Genomic DNA, 27,008 nt, shown 5'->3' on the forward strand with positions numbered 1-27,008 from the left:
GACGCAAGAATTGCGGTTATCTAGCTAATTAGCGGGTCTGAGCCTTTTAGAAACGGTCCCGCGTACCGAGAAAGTACAAAATCCTCTTAGTGGCGGTTCACGTGCCCGCGCCGCCGGGGCCCGGGCGGGGTGCGCGGGGTGGCACGGCGGGACGGGACAGACGGGACGGGCGGGAGCGGGGCTGTGCGCGCGCTGCCCGCCGCGCTGCATCCTGGGCCTTGTAGTTACCCCGGCGGCGCGCTGTGCTGTGTGAGGGCAGGGGCGCCGCGGCCGGGTCCGCCTGCCTCCTTTGCCCTGGCCCTCCCTGCCGCCAGACCTGTGGTGCTGCGCACAGTGTGGCAGCTCTGTGGCTCGGGGATCCCGCCCGATGCGTTTGCGGTTTAGTTCAGAGCTTCATTCTCTGAGGTACGGCTTTGCTCTAGGATTGGTAGAGTCTTTCCTTTGCGGACAGCAAAAGTGAGGGGTAATGCTTAATACGCTGAATTATGATGGCTATTTGAGAGCTTGGACATCACTATATCAGCCCAAACGTGCTGTAAATTCTTTTATACCTGCAGTCTGAAGTTCAGGTGTAGCCATGGAGGGGATCATTGGCAGTAGGGCCAGCTGGCATTGTCACAGGAAGGGGTTAGAAAACGTATTTCTCTGCTCATTCTTTTGCAGTATCTTGTGTATAGCCAATTAAATTGTGGGGTGTTTTTAATTCTGCGCTCCATTTTCTTGAACAAATCAAATCAAATAGGAAAGTGGGCAGACTGTTTAACACACTAACATGGGACTTCAAAACGTCAAAAGTTGGTAAGTGATTGAACGTGTAATACCAAAGCCTGACTAATGGCTGGACTTCAGATCTTCAAACTGGAAATCCTTTTTTTTTTTTTTTTTACCCCTCCCAAGGTTGATACAGTTTGTTAGTAATTTTGTAATCAATATCTTAAAACCTGCTACTTGTAACCAAACTTCTTGAAAGAAAATTGCAGATGATAAATGACCAAAGGGGAAACACAACTTAAATGTGATGGTTTGAAAAATAAAAGACTTGCTTTAGGAGATGTATTTCTGCATTAAAATTCAGACAGAGAAATCTGAATTTATAGAGCTATTCAGTGAATTTTCCCTGCTGATTTTAGATTAAATTGAGTTAGGAAAAAAATCCATACTTCCACTTAAGAAATTCATATATGATGAAAATTAGCAGCTCTTTTTAAAAAAATATAAAATTCTTGACACTGACAAATATGAGGCTGCCAGTGCTGCCAGCCTTTTAGATTATTTATGCTTTGTCATGGAGCTATGGAAAAGAACTGCTTCTCTGGTTTGAAGTATCTTTGCATTAAGTCTTTGCCTTGCCTCTTGGGCATGGATTTCTAAAAGGGACTGACTGGTGCAGTAATTCCCAAAGTGGGACCTGTTAGGGCACAAAGCTGGGGAAGATGGTCCATGGGACCATATTGTTTTCACATAGTTTGCAGTGACAAGTTGGCTGCAGGGCAGAGAAATTTCAGGGCTGCCAGTGGGCTAAGGAATCACGTGCACACCAGTGGCTGAGTGTGTCCCCTCTGGTTTTGTAAGGAAAACTGCAGAGAATGACATTGTGTCTTCTCTGGCTGTTAATGGTTGTCCATCCCTCTTTCTTGAGACTGGAATTTGAAGTGCAGGTCAGTGCTCTGACCTTGTCCTCCCCTCTGCTTGGGGAAATGCAGATCTGCATCTTGCTGACTGCAGGGGAGATCTAGATCCAGAACTTCATCAGTAGAATTGACTTAACTCACCTTTTTAAACTTACATTTGTAATTAGGAAGTATTTTTTTGCAACTGTAGGATTAGGTTTCAAAACCTGATTATATACATAAATGAAGTTCTGGTGATGTCTTCTGCAGTTAAACTTCTGTATTTATAATCTTGGTTACATTCTAGGACAGAATCAATGTATTTGCATTATACTTCTCGTACTGTGTTGTGATTGATTTTAGTGATGGTGACTAAACTTGCTGGTTTTGGTTTCTGATTTGTTTTTTTCCCCACTGATTTTTCGTGGTGCTTGTCTGTGCCAGTGTCCTTATTTTATATTGTCTTTTTTAGAAAAGCATGATAAAAATGCTGTTTATTGAATTAGGTCCACCAACTTGTCCTGCTTTTTCTGTTTCTTCTTTTAGCAGTTGGCATGTTTATCTTAAAAGGGCCTTTCCAGACTTAGTTTCGTGACTTTGAAAGGTTGCAGTTTGTGTATTTTCTTTTTTTTAATGCACTTTTCTGACTGGTAGGTGCTGAGTAGGTGGTGAAGTTTATAGTTTACAGATGGACTGCTGAATTAGGGACAGTAAAGGGGCAACTTGCTTTTCTGGTTGTAAAGGCACATAAGACTAATTACAGAGGTATAAAACGTCATCAGGCTTTGAATTTGTGCAAAATGTCAGTATGTTTGGCCTGCAGAAATGTAGGCAAATCAGACAGGTCATTCTTTATGAGATGTGGGCACTATCTTGTTTGTAATCAGTTGCAGGATGATGAGCTTTTTAGCCTTGTCTGTAATGAAGTAGACTTGATTAAATATTATGAGAAACGAAAATACGATATGCCTTTTAGGGGATTTGAGAAACGGAGTAAGCAACTACTTTTTTTTTTTTTATTTTTTTTCCAACAACTACTTTTTTTTTTAAAGTCTGGAGATACAAATTGGGGAAATTATTTTTAATGTTTGGTGGTCAAAAAGGATTTAGAAAAAGATTGGTGGCTCTGTACTCGGACTGAAATTTTGTTGGTGAAGTTCACAGAGGTGCTGAAGTTCTGTTTTCTGTTGATCTCGGAGAGGACTGTGATTTGTTTGTAATGTGCCCTTGAATGTTATGCAGTGAAGTCTGTACCATAAAATCTGTGTTTGTGTTGCTGTACAAAATGGAGGAAAGAACTTCCTCAAGCTATGAAATCTGGATACTGAGGTTTACAGTAGAAGATTCCTGCACAATACACACTTGTTACTAGGCATGAAGAATACTTGAGTGGCTGGGGTGGTATTTTATAGTATAAGTCAGGGATGGTGTTTCCAGACGCTGTTTTCTTTCCCAGGTTATAAATAAGAGTATAGCGGTAAAGCCCACTGAAAGGTGGGAGACTGTGTCTCTGAAGTGGTGTTGCTGGTTCCCTTGCTGGTGATGCCTTGCCTATGCAGCACTCTGCTGCTTGCCATTAAAATTAGGTTTTTGGCTACATTGGGATCAGTGCTGGAGGTTCCTGTTCCGTGGTGCAAGACTTCTCAAATGAGTAGTAAAGTTAATGGTGATTTCAGTCCCAGCGTCCTTCCAAATATGCTGCCTTGGAGGGCCAAGGTGGTGGTTTGGACCTTGCAAGGTGACTGAATTTGCCAATTTGCCATAATGAATGTACATTAAGAGACTATTATACTCCAATTTGACAAGTGATTCTGCTGCCTGGTAAGGCTCTTTAAATTGCTGTTTCAAGCTCTCTCCTTCATTGGGTATGTTAACACAGAAGTGGAAAGGGTAAGTTGTGCAACCAAAGGGACCTTCCCATCCTCCCCCAAGCTACAGGTCTCCCCAAAGCATCTATTTCTGTAATACAGGAGGTACTTAGGTGTATAATATCCAAAGTATTATAGAAATTTTGCAGTTGGAGATGTGTCACACAGATCGTTGTGTCTGAGGAAAAGCTGTGACTTTCTGAACAGAGATACTAGTAGCAAGCCAGCCCTGTGTTTGGGTGCAGATAGTATCCTCTGGATACATAGAGAAAATGGCATTGTTGCCTCTGAGACAAGCTGCTCAGGTACCTGGATTGTCTTGTGCAAAACGTTGCTAGGGAAGAGCACACGTTTTTGTAGGTCAAAATGTGACTTACTGGTAAACTTGAAAATGTAGCAGTAATAGGAAAGGGTTAGTATTGCTGGGTGTTTTCCTTCTCTGGTCCAGGGCTTCTGCTGGCTGCTGTCGGCCTCTCTGCATCTTTCACTCCTGATTATTGCAGGACCAGTTGTTTGATTGTTGGTCACTAATAATAGTGATGACTGCATCTCCTTAATCAAGGACCCTTATTTTCAGTCACCTGCACCACAGGCACAGGTCAGGAAGATATTTGTCAATTTATTCAAATAGCAAATGTGGTACAAAGGATCTAGAAGGATCTAGCTGCTCAGTAACCTCTGTACATTTGATGGGCTCTTTCTGCTCCTCATTGTGCATTTTTCTGTTGGTTATGCTCTTTCAAATGATTGTATTTTTTTTTTTCCCGTGGATTAAGCACTTGAGTTGCAGACATTGTGTGTTCATTTCTTACATCTCCGAGTGTTATTTTTGGATGTGTCCCAGCCTCTGTCTCCCCACTGAACAATGCCAAAGGTGGTCCGCAGGGACCTTTGCTAGCCCAGCAATGGAGCACCAGCAGGCTGCTCATTAGTCTTTTATGTCTCTCCTTGTCAGTTTTACTGTGAAACTCCCTATTGCTTCGATTGCATATGTTAGAATAATTAGGCTTCCTGTTCAGCAGGTTTGTATGGCATTGGTTTTGGCCTGAAAGTTCAGGGGAGGGGAAGATTACTATTAAATTATATGAAATGGCTAGTATGTCTTTGGTAGTTGCCTTTTCCCATTGCGATGTGGGTTTAAAACATAGTCTTGCACAAAGAGAGGCAGGAATGCTGAGCAGACTTTCATGCTATTTATATAGGAGGTGTTTACCCTTGATTAGTAAATAAGTGAAAATAAATTTAAAAAATAAACCTCTTTTAAGGGGGAAGGAGTATGTGGTGATACCACTATTTGGTTGGAACAGGGCCTCATATTATGTAGAGGGTCTGGGAACACAGCAGATACCAGACGGACTTTGGCATTTCCCTGGCCACCCTGGTCTTCCTATGATTATGGTAAGGGAGGATGGGGTGTCTTTCAGAGGTTGAGGATTTTTTTTCTGCTTGTCTCTCTCAGTTCTCCAATTGTACTGGAGTTTGCTGCTGTTTATGGCTTACCATAAAAGTTAAATGAATTTGTTTTATTTTGTTAATTCTCTGCAGTCTTACGCTTGCAGTAACAGTGATTACAACTGAGAAGTCTCTGGCCAGCTCTTGTTGAGGTGTATAACAGTAGTGTCTTTTTCAGATTAAAGGCGAGTATGATTTGTTTAGTTTGTCCTGCCAGTGGTTATTTTATCAAACACCAAGGCTAAAAAAGAAGGTAAGGTTCATGTAAAAGTAAGAATCTGCAGGAACTGTTGTGTTCTTTCTGAAGAGTTTCTTATTCCAGGGAGTGGTTAGTTTTCAGGCCCTTAATATGAAAAATATTAAAGGGAAAATGGGGAGGGGGGATTCTGTTTCTGTACCTTTTAAAGAATTATGAGTGTGTATAACTTTTTGTACCAGGTAGTCTCAGTGCATTATAGAAATTAGACTAGTTTTGTGTGAATCTGTAAGATTAGCTTCCTTGGAGGAAATTTTCAGTCTTTTTATTTGAAGACCTTGGCTTCTATCTTTGTGGAAATTCCTCCTGAAAATATCTGTTTTGCATTGCTTTTGTAAGACCTGAAACCATTAATGTTTACCTTTAACATACTAAATGGTCAATAGTGCTTTTTAAACAAGGGCATCAGTATGTGTATGTAGGAAGATCAACTGTATGGTTGTGTTGTTGTAACCTGTGTTGTTCATTAGCCATCTTTTTACAGCTTAGCTGAATTAACTGGTGTAATGTGGAAAATAAAATTGTTTAATGTTTTGGTGCAGAGTGCCATTTTTTCTTCCTGTACCCTTTGAAATGTTGAGCATAATTTTCAGTACTATGAAAAATAAAATGCTAGAAACCACAAAAAGAAATATAAAACAAGCGAAAAGGAAAAGATACCTAGAATGTACAGTAATAAATATTGAAACAGAAGCTAGCAGAAAATATCCTCAGTGTGCCTCAATTGCAAATAAATACATAAAACAAAGCAGATGGCATGACAGTATTGCAGTGGAGAGAAGGGCAAGTGACTCTGCCATTTGAATATAAAAAAGGTTTTAAAAGGCATTCTAATTAAGTGCTGCTCAAGCTCTGCATTTACTAATAATATTTGAATTTTGAGATGAGTCACAAACAGCACAATTCTACGGATATAGGATCAGTTTGCCTAAAACATGTGAGTTGGGAGCGAACCTCTTGAGAGAAGAATTTCTAAATAGACCTCTTAGAAGTTGCTGCTGGTAACTTTTGGGGGCAGGTTTTTCAATATCAATGTTTTTCTCCTATTATTTACAATTATGGCTTGAATGGTAATGCTGCCTCTTCATTTCTGACTGTTCTCTGTGTATACCTGTGTAAACTGTTGGGCAACTTCAACCATGTTAGACAATGACTAATTAATAAGTGCCATTTTTTAGTTATTTATTTATATTTAGATATATAGTTATATAATTATAACTATTTTAATTATAATTAAAAAATAAGTGCTAGATAGAGGAGAGAGTGAAATCACTGCAGCTGTTGCTGCAAGCCATCTGCATTGCCTGTCAGCTGCCCAATCGGCACGTGTTGGCTGGGCAGTCGCATAGGTACTGCTCAAAGTAAATGCAGCCTCATGCCATCTCATTAGCAGTGAATTAATAGGACAGTGTCAAGAGAGGGGTTGGGAAGGCTGGCAGGACAGGAGGTGTGTAGTGGAGTGAGTCATGCAGCAGCTGCCTTTTCGTCGTGCAGGGGCTGAGGGAAGAGTATCAGTTGGTTGGAAACCAATTTTTGTTAGCTCTGTTGATCACCAGACGTGAGCATGTTTACAATAGTGGTTCTTAGTGGGGAGGAAACAAACCTAGCACTAATGAAGCCTGTCCAGAAAGCGAAATCTTTAATAAAAACCTTGGCCACATTGACACCTAGCACAATTTCCTACCGTCATCTGGAAATGCTGTAGCCATGAAGTAGTATGCCTGTATCCGATGGAGTACCAAAGCCATGAAGTAGTGTGCCAGTATCCAATGGAGTACCAAAGCGATGGTGTGAGAGCAGGCTATCTGCATGAAGTTTACTTCCAGTTGTCCAGCTTTTAGAGTGCAAATCAAGGGCTATTTCAGATTCTGAACCAATAAACGGCCACTCAGGTAATACCTTCAATGTGAGCATTTCTCCCTTAATTTTGTGCGCAGTGACTGCATGTTAAGGCACCAGTAAAATCATTGGAGCGCTTTCTAGTTATGATAACGCTTCAAGGATCATTTGAAGCAATGGATGAGCAAATGACACTTGATGGTGACTCTCTGCTTGAGAAAACCCAACACAGGGACGACATTCCTGTCCTCCTGAATGAAGAGAAACTCCATGATGAAGGAGAGCTAGGGCGTGCTGCAAGTGGATGACTGAAAAAATAGATCACCGTTGTGATGGAGTAGTGTGTATGCGTGTATTTGTACACATGATGAGAAGATGGAGTTCAGAAGCATTTTCTTTTTCTGCAACTAAGTTTTAGACTTTTAATTTTCCTCTGATATAAAAAAAAAGCCAAGCAAACTCAACAGTCTATATGTTCAAGAAAATTCCAACATGTATGTGAAAGCATTACAAGTGAATGCAGTTTTGTTCTTAATCAAGTGTTTGCTAGGGTTGTTTTGACTCCCTTAAATCTGTTGGTAAAATTTCTTTGGGCAGTAGATAAAACTACCGAGTTTTCCTTCAAAGTTCCTTTCCTTAAAAGTGAGAGTAATGTTTGAAATATGTTATTTAAAATATTTAAAATTAAAAATAGGTGATGTGGTGAGAACAGCTAATACACAAAGAATGACCTAATTAAAGCTAAAGTAGTTAGCTGTAGAGATGGTGAACTCTTCACGCATGTATCACAATAGATGGATGCAAGTAACAGAACTACATTTTCTCTCCTGGCGTCACGTAAAGAAATTAACAGGAACAGCTAGGTATGCCCCTTCATCTTTGGATTCAGATTCTCAGCAAAATCAGTGTGGTATTGAGGATATTCATGGCCGCAGGATTAGGTGATGTCTGTCCTTCATGAAGGCTCAAAGGATTTTCATTTTAGCATAAATGTAATTCAGTAGAAAAAATCCCAAAGAAGACTCTATATTCTACTTTTCTGTCTGCTTTTGTCAAAACAAAATGCCCCTTCCAAGATGAAGAAAGTTCCTTCCACTTAAAAGCACCCCAGGATTGGAGCTGAAGTTTGGATGTGTGCTGTGACTGGAAAATGGTAGCTGTAAATCTAAAAAATGTCTACAGAAAAATGTAAAGTGCTTCTAGAAGTTTTAAAGCCTTGTATCTGCAGCAGTTCTGAGCTAACATCGGAGCAGAATGAATCTCAGAGAATGGTGATCTGAGAACAGTTCCAGCTTGGCAAGGAAAATGTGATTTGGAGATGTGGAAGAGCAAATTAATCAGAATAATAGGTCTGGCCCTTGCAGGTAGATTGAGCCTAATGAATTTAATATCTGAAAATTAATTATAAAACCAACCTGATAATATGTAACAGGACTTAAGAGGATGTTTTAAAACCTACAAGTAATTCCACGATTTTTATGCAGGGGAGTTCCCAGGAGTGGAATAAAAATACTGGCTTTTGTTTTCCCATAGAATATTTGGATTGCAGTAACCAGTCCCACTTCACTCACGTGCGTATGTGTCCTGTTGCAATCAAGTGACAGTTTGCCTCAACTTGGAAAAGGCTGAAATGCCCGAGAGCTGGATTGTACAGTGTCAGCTGGGTAAAAGTTTCCTGAAGTCTTTTGGCAGTGTCCAACTTCTGTGAAATAAAATATGCTGCAGCAATTTATAATTTGTGTGTGTGTATATTAATCAATGAGTGGATTTATTCTAAGCATTAACTTGCTTGTTGATGGCAAATCCTGGAATAGCCTATTTTTTTCATTAGGCTTCCAGGCTAAATTTAATTGAAATTTTGTCAGGAGGACAAGCTAGTCCAGTTACTTTTGAATGTGTATAAGGAAAGTTCTGTAACTCCTTTGGTATTCCTCCAGTAAGGCCTGATCCTTTTTTATCTATGAAGTTTAAAGCTTGAGGGGACAACAAGGACTCAAATCAATTGGAAGTAATTGCAACTAGATCATCAGCACAGTTTTGTTTAATTTACAATGTTTATTTAGTGCTCTCCTGTTGAGGAAGTTTAATCAAATTCCTGGTGCTGTGGGGGACCGCAGGGAGGAATAGCAATGATTTGGGTGCTTGTTTCGAGGACTCTACCATATGTATGTGTAATTATGTATTTGGGAAAGAAAGATATTTATTTTTCCTTTTTTTAAATACCTGGTGCAGCAGCTGAAGTGGTTCCTCTGTAACTGGGCATGGGGACACAGGGACTCCCTCTTGGCTGAGTGCTTTTGGTGGGGCCAGGCTTGTCTCCCATTGATGCTCTTAAAGCATCCAAGGAGAGGAGCTCTGCTTTTAAAGTCACACAGCAACACAAATCCTTTGAATGTTAATACAGTGAATACAGTTGTGTTAATACCATGTCCCTGCTATTTTGGAATAGACAGAACAGCCTTTAGAAGCTCTTGGCTCATTGCTTGTTGTTCATACGTCTTGTTTAAATAAGCTGTGTTACAGTGCTCATCTGTGAGGGCTGTGTTGGTAGTGCCTGATGCAGTATTTCACTGTGCAGAGCTAGCATCTTTAAGCCCCAAGTTTGAGAGTGTGTATGTTATGGGACAACTTCAGGCTCTTTTCTTCAGGGAATAAGAATTGATGGGGAGAGCTGACAATCAAAAGTCTTGACCTTTGAATGCATGGAATGTCGTAGGGGATTATCCTTACCCAATATGCAATTAGTTCATGTTAGAGGGAAGAATAGTAGCCCCTTTCTTTGTGCCTGTTTCTTCTGTCTACGCTTCTTTCCCCTTCGCATACACTCTCAGTGTTTAGCAGTATGTATGTTTTTTTTTTCTGATTCACTAATAAGGCTGAATTTCTTTCAGGGTAAAAGAAAAAACATGATGTAAATCAAGGTTCTGCGTTTCTATTTCTGCACGTCATGTGTGCTGCTGTTGGTAGTCCTGGGAAGAGCCATTCTTCTTGCCTTAGTTTTAATGACACAAAATTTAATGAATTTTGTGAGGAAAAAAATAAACACAAACAATACTGTCACTGTTGCAAGGCTGAGATTAGGGAAATTTATTTAATCACTATGAATTAATGAATATGTGGCTTTTCTTCTTGAAATAAAGGGTGAAGAGTCTGCAATTTGAATAATTCCTATACTGAAGGCAGGATCTTACTGGTACTACTTTTATCAGGTTTTCAGGTAGTAATAATTATCTGGTGTTCTCCAAACCTGGCTATATTGATTATATATACAATATTTACAGTTTTTTCCTTCTTGAATTCTGTGCATGTTCTTATTTCCCAACCCTTTTTTTTTAAGGCAGTAACTATCTGGGACAGCATTCTATAGTATTTATCCATAATATTTGTATTTATCTTCTCTATCAATAAGGTAAATGTGATAGAAGGACACGCTGTTTATGTTTTGTAAAGTTTCAGTAAGCTTATAGCCCACACTGGTGCTGGTGTAGAGTCCTGGAACTTTTTAGCCATTCATTTACGTCTTCAAAAGTGCAAGTATGTAAGTTTTGAGTAATATTATTTTTCCATTAGTCCTACAGCTTTCTTAACAGTAAGGAAGGAATGCAAATCTTTGGAGGCTCATCTGGGGTTTTGATGACCCAATAAAATTAAATTTTTTGGGGCATGAAGCCTTTAAATGCTGCAACAGATTTTGCATATGATTGGTATGATTTGGAAAGACTGCAAATGGCAAGCCCGGTATTGGACAGTTATCTTGATGGATTTGTAGAGGCTTTTTTTCCCCTTCTTCCTTGTGCCAGAATGCAGTCATCTAAAGATTTTCTTCGTGATCATCACGAGACTCAAATTTAAAATGGTTTTTAAATTCTGTGTCATGTAAGTTCTACATACGCTTTGTTCTGTACCATATGATTAAGAAAGGAGACTTTCGGAAACATGCAGTGATTGTGAGAAAGTTATCAACTGTTAAGAGAATCTGACTGTTAACATCCTTGCTTTATTTATTTATCTATTTTATTCAGTCATTTTTCCACTAAGAGAAATCCATCTTTTTTTTTCGGCATGGATTTACAAGTCAATATCTTTTCCTGTCACTAAACATATTGGGCACCTTGAACGGTAAACATGAATGTTTTACTCTAATAGACAGGACTTTATATTCTGACTAATAGCTACCCTTGATCTTACCTGCTTCAGTTTTTGTTCAGTAATTTGTAGGATGAGGTTCTGTTGTTTCCACTGCCTGGTGAGCTGTATTTTCAGTGATTGACTGAAGGACAAGTTTTAGGTAACTACAGGCCTAAGCCAGTGTTTGTAGGCATCTTGGCAATGGTCATAAATTCTTTTCTGTGTCCATAATCTGATTCAAGGGTGCTCCGTATAAGGACTGATGTTTTTGTTCAAGCCTCTTTCATGTCTTAAATACCACTGCTTCCATTAAAAGAAAAAAACCCCTCCAACTAATAAAACTACTGCACAGTTTACAATCTTACTGTTGGGTTTTTTTCCTGCTGGTAAACTGGCCCGTGTAAAATGGCTCTAATTCTTCCTAAATCTTTAAACTTCCCACTGAACTTGCAGACCACAACCCTGACATGCTCCTACACTTTATTATCCTGCAAATGTTTTGTTCTCTTGCTGCTTTGCTGTGGCAGTCTCCTTGGTTCCCTGGGAAGCTTTTTTTTTTGCTCTGGGTTGTCCAGTTCTAGTACAGAGAGTTACCTGCAGGATGGAGCCCTTCAGGAGGACTTGCTGTGCAGGGGTTTGTCTTCACAGCAGTTGGCTTTCCAGAAAGATCATTTGTAACCTAGTTAATGGACCAGTAGATCTGTTGGTCTCTGCTTCTGAATTTTAATAATTCTTCTATGTTATATAAAACATTCTATACATTTGTTTTCTTGAAATGCAATTACTCATTATTTTTATGCTGAGCTGAAGCAGTTCGTGATTAATAACCTCAAGGTTCTCTTTTGTTACCATATGCTTAGTCATTTTATCTGTGTGAGTAAGTCATGATGACCTATTTTGGTTAGTATGTCTGGTTTTTGAGCTGAAGGATGATAGCAGAAGTGTATCTTGGAATTTCTTGGGTATGCTAGAGGCAAAAAAGGGGAGTAACCAAAAATGTTATTGGAGCGTGGTTTCTGTTCCATAAGATGTTAGAAGCATGTTAGACTATTAAAGCTTTAAAGTGTCACCTATGTTTTTAAAAAACATCTTTAATAAGGAGTTCATTTATATACTTCTGATCATTCTAAGACCCTCCAAGCAAGCCTGACATTGCTACAGGAATTCAGTAAGGCACCACTATGCCATACATCGATGAATAGAGATTCTCTGCTGTCTGGCAATACATATTCCTTACCCACTGAGACAGCCACTAATTTTTTTTTAATTAGATGAATGCAACTTTGAAGGCTCCTCACTGAAGGAATACATTAAGAGAGCTGCCTAAAGGATATCTTATTTCTGCAGAACATGCAAAAAGTCCGAGTCACTTTGCAAGCTGAGGGCTGTGGTAACAATTTATTTCACTTAAAGCAATAGTGCATTTGGCTGTTCTGCTGGTTCTTCATGCTTAGAATTTACTAGAGGGGAAAAGACTTTAAAAGGATTGAAAATCATACCTATACTTTTTAAAATTATTATTACATTGTCTTTCATGAAAAAAAACCCTTTTTTTCCCTTAACTTACAAGATCTAACAACTTCATAGGTAGCTGTTGTTTATCCGTTCCCCCATCTTGAGTACTTCAGACAGATGAGAACCAAGCCATAAGCCTCCCAAATTGTACACATAGTATTCCCTAACTGACTACTAACTAGTCCTAGTAGTTGCAAGAAGTGTGAAAATGTCAGGTTCATGACTGTGTGTCTGCTTTGTTTGGTAATGTTGTCAGTGTTTTTTCTGGCAGTTTTATTTAAACTTGACTCGGTGAATGAAGAAGTGCAGTTTACTTACAGACTGGAGGTAACGATATATGAAAAGCGGCATAGGCTTGGAAAACGGGGATGCAACCCAGGATCCATCTGAGCAAACCCAGGAGCTGATGTGAATGGTGAAGCAGCAGGGTATGGCCTTGAACACAACTGATAACTGAAGCACAGGAACATCTTATCTTCTGTCCATGGGATGTTCCAGCTGACCTTGCTGCATTGCATGGGCTGAGGATAGTATGGTTTTCCCAAGCGTGCCAGAGGTGATCTGGGGAAATCTTTCTGGGAGAAAGGGACAATTAGGGCTTGCTATACACTAGCATATAGTGTTGCATGTGGCCTTTTTCTTTACTTTTTTATTTGATCCCCCTGTAGTCCCTTACTGCAAAGATCAGCTGCGTTGGTAGGTTTTCAGTATTGTGATACAGTTACTGAGCAAAATAAGTTCTATTTCTGTAATCTCTAACAGCAAGTAGGGCTTATCAAAATTATTGCAAGGCCAGAAAATAGACTGGTTTGTATTTAGGATTTATTTTAACATAGTCAGGACTTCAGGTCATTTCTGGTGTGAACCTTTACATATGAGTTGCTGTGTGCATCTGGGCTACTTGCACATCTTCCAAGGACTGTTCATACCTTCCCTGAAGTGTTACCGTAGCTGGTCAATTAAAACTTGCAGTTGGTATACCACAGTCATTATCTCCTCTTGGGTACCATTCTATAAGTACTTGAAAAGTTGACGTTAGTTGCCTCTGAATAGCCTTCTCTTGATTTCTGCAGAAGCACTGCGTTTTTCAGGCAGAAATATTCCAGGTGGCATTTCTTGGAGGGGCAGGAAGGAGGAAGGGCTTCCATGCCTCTCATTGGGTAAATGGGCTCTCTTCCAACACTAACTTCTGTGCTTGATTCCTGGATAATCATCTTGCTGAGAGCATCCGCTCTGCACAGTGAGGCAGAAAGTTTGGTGTTCTTTAGTTGCATGCAGCTTGAAATTCACCCTCTACTTGTAAGAAAAGAGAAATTGAGCCATATTTTCACTTTTGTAACTTACAAAACAACTGTATGTAGGAACATGTAAACCATTAAGATTTCTTTCTAAAGCAGAGGGGAAACATCCCTCTCTTCGAAGCATTCCAGCATTCTTATGGGCTATTTTTGCATAGATGGGTTGGGAACCTCCTGTAACACAAAACATTCTTTTACGGTCTTATTCTGCGGCCTGATTGAGGCAGATCACTGGTTTGATGGCTGCTGCACACCATGTCTCTGCGTTCACTGCCTTGGAGCCCTATGAAAGTCCAGGGGCTCTGCTGGGGTGCTCTGGAGGCTTCTGTGCCATCCCTGCTGTGGCAGCATGAGTTCGGAGAAAGCTGAAATGTAGAGCTGTGACAGCACTGAGAAACAGGCAAAAAATTTTTTGAATTTCTTGGATGTGTTTTCTTTAAACAGTGATTAAGAGGTCAGATCCCAAATGCTGGCAGCAGTGCATTAGTATTTCACTAGGATTCAGAGTAAAATTATTTCAGTGTGGAAGCAACACCTTGGGAAGATTAACATAAAATCTGTAATGTGAGATGGCTGTGGTGTTTAATGCAGACCTTGTGAAGTAGCAAAGCTGTGGATGATAAGCAGCTAGATACTAGGATGGATAAAAAGTAATGTAGATTTTTTTTGTAAAAAATCATCCTGTTCAGAATAAAACTGACAAATTAAATTTGAACCTTCTGGGAAGTCCTTACCTGCACCTCCTAGTTTCACTTAAATGAAACACTTGGTATCAGTGACTTCTCAAATTAAGTAGGTCAAACAAGATGCACCTTCTGTATTGTCATTTATTGTATACATTGTACACAGTCATTTAAAATATATAAGGCAATTGAAGGGGAGCTACTCTTTAAGTTTTTTTAGTTCTCTATTTTAGTTTCTTTACACTGGATAAAGTTCTGCTTTTTACATTTTTCCAAGTGTTAAGTACTTTCCATTTTTTGAGAAGCAGAAAAGCTTTTGTGTTATGTATTTGCTTTCAATTTAGCTACCAGATGCAGCGAGAATATTTTCTTTTTGAGTAAACTCAGGACTGAGAACTCATCTGGGAGCTCAGAAAGTAGGAAAGCTTTTTCTTCTTCCTTTGTCCTGTTTAATCTATGAACAAAATAATCAGATGGGAGAAAATTAGGATTTTGTGCATTAAAGCTTGAAGCACACAAGGAACTCCAGCTATCTAACTGAAGACATCATGCAAATTAAGTGTCTCACAGGCTTAGTGTTTTTTTAGATTTCTAACAGAATCTCATGGCATTTCAATAAATTTGAATATTGGTGTATTGAAAAATTAATTATGGTCACCAAATTTTAATCTCTCTGTTGTATAATAAATCATTCTGTTGTAAGTAAGTCTTGTTTGTGACACAGTGGTTTGTTTTTCACTTTCTGATGCCTTTTTAGGGTGACTTTCAAGACTTTTTAGTGGTTTAAGTTTAGTTCCTTCCAAATGTAGTGTGTTGAAAGCCATAGTAAAATTGAACTTCTAGAGGAAAATGACAAAAGCAATTTTAAGGTAAGGTTTAGTTCTTACTAATGTGTTTACTTTCCAGTAATGACTTAAGCCATCTGTTTTACCTTTCTTTCATTTGTACCATAAAATTTATCTACAAATGCTTTAAAAATATCCTGCCTTCCCCCCCACTCCTCCCTTCCCCAAGTTTCAGATACTAGTAGAGCATGTTAGGCCATGGAAGCAAGTCAAGAGGTTCACTGCCAAGGTGCAGACTATAACATAACTTTTCTCGTTCTTAAATTATGCAGGACAGATGCATGGAAAGTTTGGTTTTGTTTGTTTTTTTCTGTTACTACTTGTGCTTTGCTGCAGAAAAATAACTGATTCTGTCCAAGCAAGGCTTGTGGTACTACTGCTACTAGTCCTGTCTTGGAAGTTCAGCATCTTATCAGATTACTTTGTGCATGAGTGGTTGTGTATTCTGATGAGATCTCTGTCCCCTGCACATGTAAACTTGAATTTCCTGCCATTTCACACATTGGGGCGAGAATGAAATAACCTACAAGCAGATCCTCCAAAGCACAGTTCCTGGAAACTGTATGCTGTTGTGGGCATGTTTATTTTCTGCTTCTCTCCTTGCTGTGATAATCTCAGCTTTTTGAGGAAGAGAGCAGACAGTTTATTTAAAAACCTGTTATAGCAAAATGTCATTTACATAAGCAACAGTAGATGCCTTCATGCTTCTGAACTCTATTTTCCTTTGCAGACATGAGGAAGACTCTTTCTGTGAGTCTGATCAAAGGATGTGTGGTGTCTAAAGCTACATTACCCTGTAATGTTAGAGAGGCTTCTTCAGCAAGGCAAGACTGGAAAGAAACTCAATCTTATATATGCTTAAAGAAATTGAAAGGTGTTATACTTGAACTTTCATTTTCAGAGTGATCAGGATATCTGTCCAGTGCTCCAGCTCTATTTTTGCTTATAGTCCAAGGCTGTTTTGCCTTCAGCTCTTCATGAAGTTGGAGGATAAAGAAGCTTGGTTCTTGGTGTTGTGATGGGGTTTGAAGTGTTTTTTCATGCTCTTCTCCTTTTGTCCAGCTGCTTCCCTTGTGGTTACATCCAAGCCTTAACTGTACATTATTGAGACTTTTAAAGTTTTTGCTTGGATGCTACCCGAGTGCTACTTGGTAACAGAAATTGGATGCTTTGTGTAGGTATGCCCGCTGTCCTCTTTTAACAACATAAAAACTTAATTGCTTCCTCTTTCTGCAGCTGGATCTAGAAGGGATAGTCATATGGTGGCAGTGGTTCCCAGAATATTCATCTTTGATTTGTGGGTAGTCACAGACCCTCTGAAAGACACCTGGAATGACAGTAGCTTTCCATTTGCGGAAGCAGTTATATACCCTTTTGTTTAGGTGAGACAGTGGTCTTGGAAAGATATATATATTTTTTTTTCCCCTGTCTTAGCAGTCATCTTGTGAGACTGAACATAGAGGTTTGTGCTGAGCAGTTAGAGCACTGCTGGTGGTTGGCTTCATTGTTTGACTCCTTGACTGTGAATGATTCCTGAATAATACAAAGAAGCATATTAAAAATGTCTTTTTATGAGAGTGAAAGTTATTTTACTATTACCAAAGTTTTTAGCAAATTTCCCTGGAAAATGTTTTTTGCTGCAGCAGTTTGACTTGTAAATTGAACCTCAATACAGAAAATACTGGGTGATTACAGAAACACCTTGTAGATAACCTGTCTTACAACAGCTTAGAGAAGCAAAGTTTAGAGGCTGTATATAGAAACAGATGGGGGCAGGGGATGCAGTACCCCCAAAATATACCTTCCAGGCAGTGGTACCTTAAAACAAACATGTCAACAATGTCTGATATTGGGCAAAGTGGGAACTATTGTGGCAAAATTGCTTGCTGGTGAGGAGGTCTTACAGAAAGCTGTGAAACTTGGTGCAGCATTGTTTCCATTGCTTCAGAGAGTTTGTTTGAAAAATACCAGGATCATAAGCTGCTGAAATTGGAAACCTGAAAGGAATTTCAGGGGCTGAAAAAAACCCAGGACAGACAAATATATCTTCACGTTAACTTCAAAGGATCTGTAATACAGAGGAAGTTGTTAAGGCTGATTTCTGACTATATGTTTAGTACAAAAGGGGAAGAGTTAGTGCTGAAAGCATGAGAGCATGGAGCAAGGTAATACTGACCTCTGGCTTGACAGGGAAAAACTGGCCTCTTCCTTTTGTAAGATGGTTTTCAAATATCTTCTGTTCGGAGTTAACAGTTGGCCATACTAATGAGGTCTGGTTTTTCTGTATCTATTATACTTGCCATGAAAGTGCCCAGTGGTAGATCCCATGACTGAATCAGCGTGATTCTGGGTGTTTATAGGAAAGTACACGTCAGGACTTCTAATGGCCAGTCTCTGTCCAGTTGGAATGTTGAGGTAAAAGTCCCCCCAGAATAATAAATTACCTGCTATTAAATGATCTGGAGTCATATATATCTGTATCCAGCACTGGTAAGTTATGGACCAGTGTCAGTGAAAGAGTCATGCAGATATGCCTTGTTTTGTCTATTTGAAAAGAGAGCAGTGGTGCTTTTATTTAAGAAACAGTCTCACAATTAGTGGGAGCTCAGAGGCATGCAAAGAGAAACGAGGTACCAAGAACTAGACTAGAGCTGTAGACCAGATGCTTCTATGGTTTTGCAGAAATTGTAGATAAGGCAGGGTGTTGTGGGAACATAGCATTATCAGAAGAGGCAGGGCAGCAGTTATGTGATGTTGGTGCTCTGGATAGAGTTGCGCTCTGGCGAGGTAAGTGGCACTGTTTTGAAATCACAGTGGAGGAGTAGGTGTGAGTCACCAAATAAGTCATCTTAGTGCCAGTATTGAAATTTGTGGGATAATCACTGAGCTGAGACAAGTAAGCCCAAGAACTTGATAAAATAAGCACTAACAGACTTACTGCCATGTGACAAGTGGTGCTAATACCTCAAGGAAAAGTTGACCTCTTCAAACAACAGCATAAGGCATGTCAGTGACTGAGCTTTGTTGTTTAACAAGCTGCTCTGATGTATTTCGTGTCTTGCTGAGAGTTATTGTTAGTGTTATCTTTGGCGCAGGAAGGAAAATGTGGGCTAGTGTTCCAATGCAAGTCTATCAGAGGAGCCAGAAGGAACCAATTGTGGTTTTATGTGGACGTCCATCTGGTAAGTACTGTAGAGTCTGGGCAGTGGATGAAGGTGATCTCCTGCAGCCTCTGTGGCTTTGAGTGATCTGTGCAGAACAGAAAAGCCACTGCCCACTGCAGAAGTTACAGGGCAGCTGAAATGGCAGCTGAGCCCAGTACGATGTTAGAACAGATTGGTTTGTTATTGTTGTTGGGTTTGGGTTTTTTTGTAAAACTGTGTGCAGAACGTAACAGAAAAGTCTAAGAGGTGGTGTGTGGAATCAGAGAGAGAGCGCATGAGGCAAGAGAGATCTTGTTGAGCAGGCTGCTATCTGCAAAGAGATTTAAAGTTTGAAGTTTCCCTGTGACTGATTCCTGCTTCCCAGGGGAGGGATTTTCTCAGGGTTTCAGCTCTATCAGTTTCTCCGAAAAGAAATAACATACCTAGGCTCTAATTCTAGGTACTTGAGCTAAAAATGGGTGATACAGAGAAATGCAAATTCACTTCTCACTGGAAACTCACTTAGTATTTCTGAAAGGGAACCAAAGTTTATATACTTTCTTTAAGGCACTTTAAGCATGTTTGTAACAACAGGTGAGAAATGCAACAGGTTAGCTGCTAGGCACACAATAGAATTGTATTTATAATGTGGTGGTAAGGCTGTGCAAGTGGGCATGTATCTCACCTTGTGAATGGCTGCATAAATCTAATACTGCCTCATAAATCTCATCAAGAGGCCATTTTCTTGCCATCTCCCAGATTCACAGTTGGTCTGCCAGCCATTTTAGGGAGGAGATGTGCATGAGTGGCAGGGGACATGAAGGCAGGACAAGTTTTAGTGCTGTCTGTTGTGCCTTCCCTTGCTAGTCAGCTTCTGAATCCCTGCAGAAGTAGAGTGGCCTCTTTCTTCTTCCTCCTTCATCTTCCTCATCCCCTTCTGCTGCTGCCTTGCAGAAACTGCAACTTCTCAAATGACTTTCAAATTCACTAGCACAGCACCATAATTGAGCTCAGCCATCTAAAGTGGAGGACAGGAGCTCCTCTCTTGTAACTCTGCTCTAATGAGGTTTTTAGTACCCGACCATGAAATGGAAGTAGGTAAATCCGGCCCTTTAATGTAGGCAAAATTACAGGTTGGCCACACCTAACTCAGTCTAGAAACATGTAGCACAGCTGTGTTCATGTAACAGGAACATGTTTAATCAAGTGCTTCAATAGGAAGCAGATCTTTGTCTGTCTTGTGGCTTCAGCAGATGCTGCTTATGGATGTTCCCTCACAGCCTGGGGGCAACCCTCAAGAAGAGCGTGGAGGAGTAATGCTTTAGGAGATGGATGTCAGAAGATGGGTCTTCTCAGCACTGCGCATCTTGCTGAAGATTGCTTGGCCTGTAACACGGGATTTAGCCCTGATACTTCCAGCTGGAGGTCTGGTTTAGCCCAGCATCCTACCTCTAATAACGGCCAGTAGTAGTCCTAAGGTGGAAAAACTGTTAGTAAAGACAGTGATCCCTCCCACCTTTTGGCAAGCTGCAGTTCAAAGACTGAGCAAGAAAGTCATGTCTGCACCTTTGTTTAACGGTCGTTGACAGACTTTCTTTTATGAATACATCTAATCATGTGTTAATCTGTTTTAAATTTTTTGCCTTCACAACATCCTGTGACAGTGGGTTCTACAATGAATTGTAGTATGGAAAAAGTACCTCCTTTTGCTCTTGCTGCCTGATACAAATAATTTTATACCGCCTAATTCTTTTATTGAGACATGGTTCTTATTTGATTTCTTTATATTGCTAGTCATGTGTTTATGTCCATCATCTTATCCATCTCCCCTTCTAATCTAAAAGCACTTATTTGTTTAGCTCTCCTTAGGTTAAAGCTGCTCCAGACTTCCCATTGTTGTCACCCTTCTTTGAACCTGTTCTTGTTCAGCTATATCCTTCTCTGATAATTGCTCAGAGTACTAGCCCTAGGCTGCACCAAGGATTTGCAGTGGTACAGTGGTGTTCGCTGTTGTGTTGAATATCCCCAACTTGCTCACTCCCAACATTCCCTTTGCTCTCCCAACCAGCACTGCGCTTTGCCATCTGTGAGTGGCTCCTCACTTTAGTTAAACTGTGGTGGCGCCAGGGTTTACATTCACTATTTTGGCTACTTATGTATGTATAAATACCCAACAAATCTTATCTGCAGCTCTTCACAGTTAGTTCTTCTGATTCTGTAATCATCAACAAACTTTATCATCTTGCTGCTTGCTCCTTTTTCCACATAAATAACAAATACATTGAGTAGCACAAATGCAAAACCAGAGCTATTACGAAAACTGGCTATTTATTCCTGTGCTCTTTGTTCTCACCTAAGCAGTTGTTAATTCACAGAAGTACTTTCCATCTTATCCCATGACAGTTCAATTTCTTTAAAAGCCTGTGGTGAGAGACATTGTCAAAGGTTTGTTAGAGATCCAAGCACACTATATATATCATACATACCACACTTAACTGTATGTCATGGGAAGTTTGTTGTAAAAGAAGCCATGTTATGATGGCACTCCTGTATTATGTTTATTTGCATACCTGCTAATCTGTTCTTGTGATTTCTATCAATTTTCTCACTGTAGGGGTGAGCCTATAGCTACCAGCCTGTAGTTCCCTGGAGCCTTTTATTGAAATTGGCAGCACATTCTCAGCTTTTTGTATCTTGTTTGTTAAGTTTGTCTTAGAGGGAAGGTAGGCATCATGGTTAATAGTACTGTGGTTTTATGTTGGAGTGCCTTTAAAATTCCTGGGTGAATAGCATCTAATTCTAGTAGCCTGCTGTTGGTCCTAAAGTCTGATCTAATGATGCTGTGTTTTTGCAGCCACCCTGGACCTGTATCATCTTCTTGCTCCCATACACACCTTACATCTTCCTGACTTTCAGGAGAGTGGTGGCCAGTTTGTCTCCACTGTCCCTTGGCCCTGCTGAGTAGGTGAGCAGACCTTCCTCCTCCCATGTTACTGCCCTGAGTGCTTCCTACATGTGAAACAAGAGCTGGAAAGGAGGCAGCTACTGGAAGGCAGGAATATGCGGCCATTTGGGAGCACTTAGTTTATTTGGCTTAAGTGGGCCCAGAAGCTCATTGGATTTGTGTGGCATGGTGTTGGTAGCAGGGGGGCTACGAGAGTGGCTTCTGTGAGGAGCTGCTAGAAGCTTCCCCCGTGTCCAATGGAGCCAATGCCAGCCGGCTCCAAGATGGACCCGCCACTGGCCAAGGCTGAGCCCATCAGTGATGGTGGTAGTGCCTCTGGGGTAACATACTTAAGAAGGGGAAAAAAAAATCTTTGCAACAAGTTGCAGCAGAAGAGAGGAGTGCAAATATGTGAGAGCAACAACTCTGCAGACACCCAGGTCAGTGAAGAAGGAGGAGGGGGAAGATGTGCTTCAGGTGCTGGAGCAGAGATTCCCCTGCAGCATATAGTGAAGACCATGGTGAGACAAGGCTGTCCCCCTGCAGCCCATGGAAGTTAATGGTGGAGCAGATATTCACCTGCAGCCCATGGAGGACCCCACACCAAAGCGGGTGGATGCCTGAAGGAGGCTGTGACCCCACTGGGGACCTGTGATGAAGAGGGCTCCTGGCAGGACCTGCCTGTGGACCCATGGAGAGAGGACCCCACACTGCAGCAGGTTCGCTGGCAGGACTTGTGACCCCACAGGGGACCCATGCTGGAGCAGTGTGTGAAGAACTGCAGCTCGTGGGAAGGACTCATGTTGGAGACGTTTGTGGAGAACTGGTCTTTTGTGGGAGGGACTCCACACTGGAGCAGGGGAAGAGTGAGAGGAGGAAGGAGCGGCACAGTGTGTGATGAACTGACAGCAACCCCCATAACCTGTCCCTCCACACTGCTGGCAGGGAGGAGGTAGAGAAGTCGGGAGTGAAGCTGAGCTCAGGAAGAAGGGAGGGATAGTATTTTTAAGTTTTGGGTTTAGTTTTCATTATGCTACTCTGGTATTTGCATGTTAATAAATTAATTTCCCCAAGTTGAGTCTGTTTTGCCCGTGATGGTAGTTGCTGAGTGATCTCCCTGTCCTTATCTCGACCCACAAGCATTTTGTTATATTTTCTCTCTCCTGTCCAGCTGAGGAGGGGAGTGATAGAGCGGCATTCAGCCAAGGTCAAACCACCACAAGAAGCCGTGACAATAATTATATTTATATAGATATGAAAAAGTTGGCTTTTATTGCATCAATTATTTACATGGAAGGTGTAGTTGAGTGTCATTGTTTCCAGTCCTTATCACTTGAACAAATCTCAATTTCAATTAAAATAAACTTTTACAGATGAGCTTTTTCAGATTTTTGCATAGATAGTGGATTTATATAGTATATTAATGTATGCTGTTCTGTTTTGGATTATATTCATAACAAGATTTTAATGCAACTCCTATGAATGTCTTACACATTTGAGAAATTAGGATTAGAATGAAGGGGACAATATTTAGTATTCAGAAGAGTTAATGTGATTTTGATTTTGAAGTAGTTAAAAATGCAGTGTTTCATATCCATTCCTGCCATTGATCTTCAATATTTGTGACAAAGATCCTCAATGGTATGCAAGCTCTGTTTTTGATGCGGATCAGACTTACGCTCCCATGTCTCTAACGGCTTTCTGGCTGTTTTTTTTGGTTTTTATTCCCTGGAAAGAAAGATGTAATCATTGTTTTAGTCTCAGAATACCTGACCTGAGACATCGGTGCTGTTTTCTTTCTCTCTTACCTGCTTGATTTTCTCCTTTCTTCTGTCTTTATGTATGTGGTTATTTTAAAATTCTGCTTCAGTTTGTGTGTGCACGCGTGCGTGTGTGTGTCCATCCCATGGTTTTTCTTAATTGCTTTTTGCTCTGACCATGCAGGATCCTGGCTTGTGTCTGTGAGGTTCGCGCAACCATTTTTATCTAGTTTCTGTCTTTTTCAATGGCTTCTGAATCAACTTCCCTCCCTTGAATCAGTTGAGGTAATGTGGCGTGGTGTTGCCTAGCAATGCCAGGAAGCTGATACTGCCTGGGTGATGTGTGTGCTGTAACCGCACCGAGCAAAAGAGACTACCTGTCCTCTGTGGTCTGTGCAGAGAAAAGAAATCTTGAAGTGTCTAATGTTTTTAGCATTCTTGCCTTTATGTGTCTGTCTTTTTTTTCCCTTCTTTTCTTTAATGTTGCTGAGTAGTACAGTGTTACAGATGTTTCTCCCCCCTTTTTCCTGATACATGCAAGTGTAAAAAACTTCGTAGCATGTAGAATCAAAATATAATTGGGATGTCGATCTTTAAAGAGCTGGGTATCTAATTAACTGTCTTGAAACAGGTATATTTTCTGTCTTCCTCCTCCGCATACCAAGCAAAGCTGTCGTGAAGGCAGAGCTGAGCTTTGTAGGATGTTTCAGTCCTCCAAAGCAGCATAGACTGGCAGCCAATCTAGTGCGTATGGCAGAGGATGAAAAATCAGGATGAATTTGATACCTCCAACCACATAAGGATATAGAATCAGTTATTTCAGCAGCAGATGTAAAGGTGTTAGTGGAAGTTATTAGCTCTGAAATATTTCTTTTAAATTGTTGATGCTTACATTGAAATCTGAATTTTCACCTGTGGATAGGTTTTGGTCTCATTTAAATGCCAAAAGAGGGTAAGTATTTTTTCACCCCTACTTTCTTGTTTTGCTGGTTTTTTCCAAAGCCAGAGGAGTATACCTTTTTTTTTTTTTTTTTAAATGTATCTGCTGGTTTCCTTCTCTCCCTTGTATTCTTTTTAATAAGAAGCACTAGAAAAATTACATATGGGTGCAGCAATTACCTTTGAGCCACAATTTTACCAGGTGATTGCTGTCATTCTTCACACAGTGTCAAACAGTGGGATAAACACCATATTTAGGTCATAGGGTAGGATGAAAGTGAAGGTGGTATTTTTCCCTTTTAAACCAATCAGGATACAAATCCAAGCTTTTACTTACAATCCTGGGGGGAGACTGAGGGGGTGTTCCCCATCAGCCCGGAAATTGTCATTGACCCTGATATTTTTTCTTTCTTTGATGGCAGTTATATTGAGTGTAGCTGTATAGCACGTGTAAAAATTTGATCAGGTACTTACTTGTTTGTTTGTTTAATGCAATAATATTTGTGCCTCAGTAAGTGCAAGACCATCATTCTCTTTCAGAAACTCTCCCTTGGTGTAGAAAGGCTTGCAAACTTTGTGTACAGTTAGCCAAAGCAGTTGGGTAAGTGATCAGAAGCTTCAGGTGCCTGGTACCTGCTGTCTCGGTGCTGCCAGGTCATCTGCTCCTTCAAGCCTGTACCTCAGCACTGGACCATTTTAAGAGGGCAGCCTGGCTAACAGCTCTGCTGATGGAGTAAAGGTAATGATGAGGTGGGGGTATGGAGCACCACAGCCGGAGGCACGGGGGCCCAGCCCGAAGAATGAATCTGTGCACTGAGGGTGCAATTATTGATGTGAGAGTACAGCCAGAAGCAGATGGTGGCAGAGACATGCAGCCTTGAGGCTGATCCCACTTCAGTGCTGTTCATTAGGGCTCTGAAGGATTTCTTACTCAGTATGAGATTGTTGAGTGGTTGAGCTGCTCCCGCCTCTCTTAACCTGTAGTTTTCATAACTGACAAAAGCATTTCCAGTAGCCTGTTAGTTGATTCATTTCTGGTTTAGACCATTTAATCCGTAGTACGCGCTCATTTATCCTTGTCTATAAGGAAACAAAACATCGAGCTGGTGAGGGGATTTATAGCAGGTTCATTGCCATGGTTTCAGACAGCCTTACATAGCCTAAAAATAGATACAGGAAAGAATATTCTCTTCCCTTCTCTCCCTCCCCCGGCTCTCTAACTAATTGGAATTTTCTTTTTTGTTTGCATGTTTTTGTTGTTAAGGATTTACTGACTGACAGGTCAACCAAATTTATTTGACGTTTTGTTTGAAAGAGTAAAGTTCATCGTAGTATCTAATACATTGGGGAGTGACTTCCCTGGTTGTGTGCCAAGGCTATTGCCTCCTGCTCCTCTCTCCTACACTTGAGTAGTGCTGCTCTAGTAGACTGTAGCTTATTACAAACTGGTGCAATAGTCCAAGTGGTGTGAGGGGCCATCCTGGGGATACCTTTGAAAATTACAACCTTGATATTGCCTTGTGCTCAGCAGGGGAAATGTACAGAGTACATGACGGTGCATGTTTAGTAGCAGCCTGCGCTGCTGCCTGGAAAGGCTTCTCTGCCAGAGTCAGGCTTACTGCTTGACTGTGTGTCCTGCAGCCTCACAACTAGGATGTTGCAAACAGGTTAAGGATCATGGTTGTAACTAGCAGGACAAGTTTTAAACTGCTGCTTTGTGTATTACAGCACCTGGTCTGCAGCCGCAAGAAGCTAGAGCAGGCAAACGGGGTGACTGCTGCTTCCCCTTCTTGGTATCTGTGCTGAGATAGCACGACAGTTACACAGCCTTGGCTGGCTTCTGTAAAGCTGGCTTGGGCATGGCTGCACTGCCTCCTGGTTGCAGTGTTGTTTGTCTGTGTACATCAGAAAAACGGAACTGGAATGCTGGTTGGCTGTTAGTATGGTCTCTTCTGATGTGTGCTGGCTAAACTATGTTTAGCTTTGGGTTGGGTAGTTGAATTTCCCTCCCCCTCGCCTTCAGCAGAGGTGTTGACTGTTTCTGTTAGCAGAGTCCTGGATGCTTTTAGATCTCTCTCCCCAGACAGGAAGGGCATGGATTGGAATCACACCGATGCCTTGGATTTCCTGCATTGCTTCCTGTTGAATTCATGGGCCAAAAGCTGAGAGGGGGGAGATACTGTGTTACAGGGCCTGTATTTGATGTGCAACTCCTGAGGCTTGCAGCGTGCCAATTTATGTTGGAAGGCAAGTAAACAGCCCCACAGCAGACTTGTTGACTCATATCTTTTAGTGACAGGTTTTGGAGCAAAGGGAACACATTACGGGTTGAAGTGCAAAGGGGGAAAAATCCTGTGTGATCTCTTAGCAGACTGTATGGCAAACAAGGTGTCAGTTCTGCCGTTCCATTTTTCATGACCAAGGCTTTGACTGCTCAAGAGAAGGTGTGGTAAGTTTACTGATTTGTATGTGTTCCTGCTGGTACCAGGCCTTTTTTTTCTTCCTGCTGCTGCTTCTGTGGTCAGGGTGCCCTAACTTTTCTCTGTGGTGACTAATTGGTGGAGGGCTGATGTGATGTCAGGGTGCAAAAATGTGTTAGTAAATGGCTGCAAAGTATTGCCATTTCCTTCACTTTTGGGCTTATTTACTGGTTGTAAATACTTCCAGATTTTCCTGTATTTCTGAACTGATCAGTTAATGGCTTCTTTTTCCATATACCATGTTGGAC

At 40.8% G+C, this 27,008-nt stretch overlaps 1 protein-coding gene across 6 annotated transcripts in view; it reads left to right on the forward strand.

Moving 5' to 3' along the window:
- FARP1 (FERM, ARH/RhoGEF and pleckstrin domain protein 1) overlaps positions 1–27,008 on the forward strand; it is a 213,855-nt gene that overhangs the window by 1,676 nt on the left and 185,171 nt on the right. For 3 of the 6 annotated variants that reach the window (XM_037377821.1, XM_037377822.1, XM_037377823.1), the window contains exon 1: positions 386–405. The exons of 1 other annotated variant lie outside the window; for it this stretch is intronic. Coding sequence is in view for 2 of the 5 variants with exons in the window: in XM_037377829.1 (XP_037233726.1) it covers positions 368–405 (38 nt within the window). In the remaining 3 variants the exon portion in view is untranslated. Of the gene's footprint in view, positions 1–337; positions 406–27,008 lie in introns of those variants that run through there. 2 more of the 6 variants (XM_037377829.1, XM_037377824.1) reach the window with 2 other exon arrangements.

The sequence above is a fragment of the Falco rusticolus genome, chromosome 2, assembly GCF_015220075.1.
Source record: "Falco rusticolus isolate bFalRus1 chromosome 2, bFalRus1.pri, whole genome shotgun sequence".
Classification (NCBI taxonomy): Eukaryota; Metazoa; Chordata; class Aves; order Falconiformes; family Falconidae; genus Falco; species Falco rusticolus.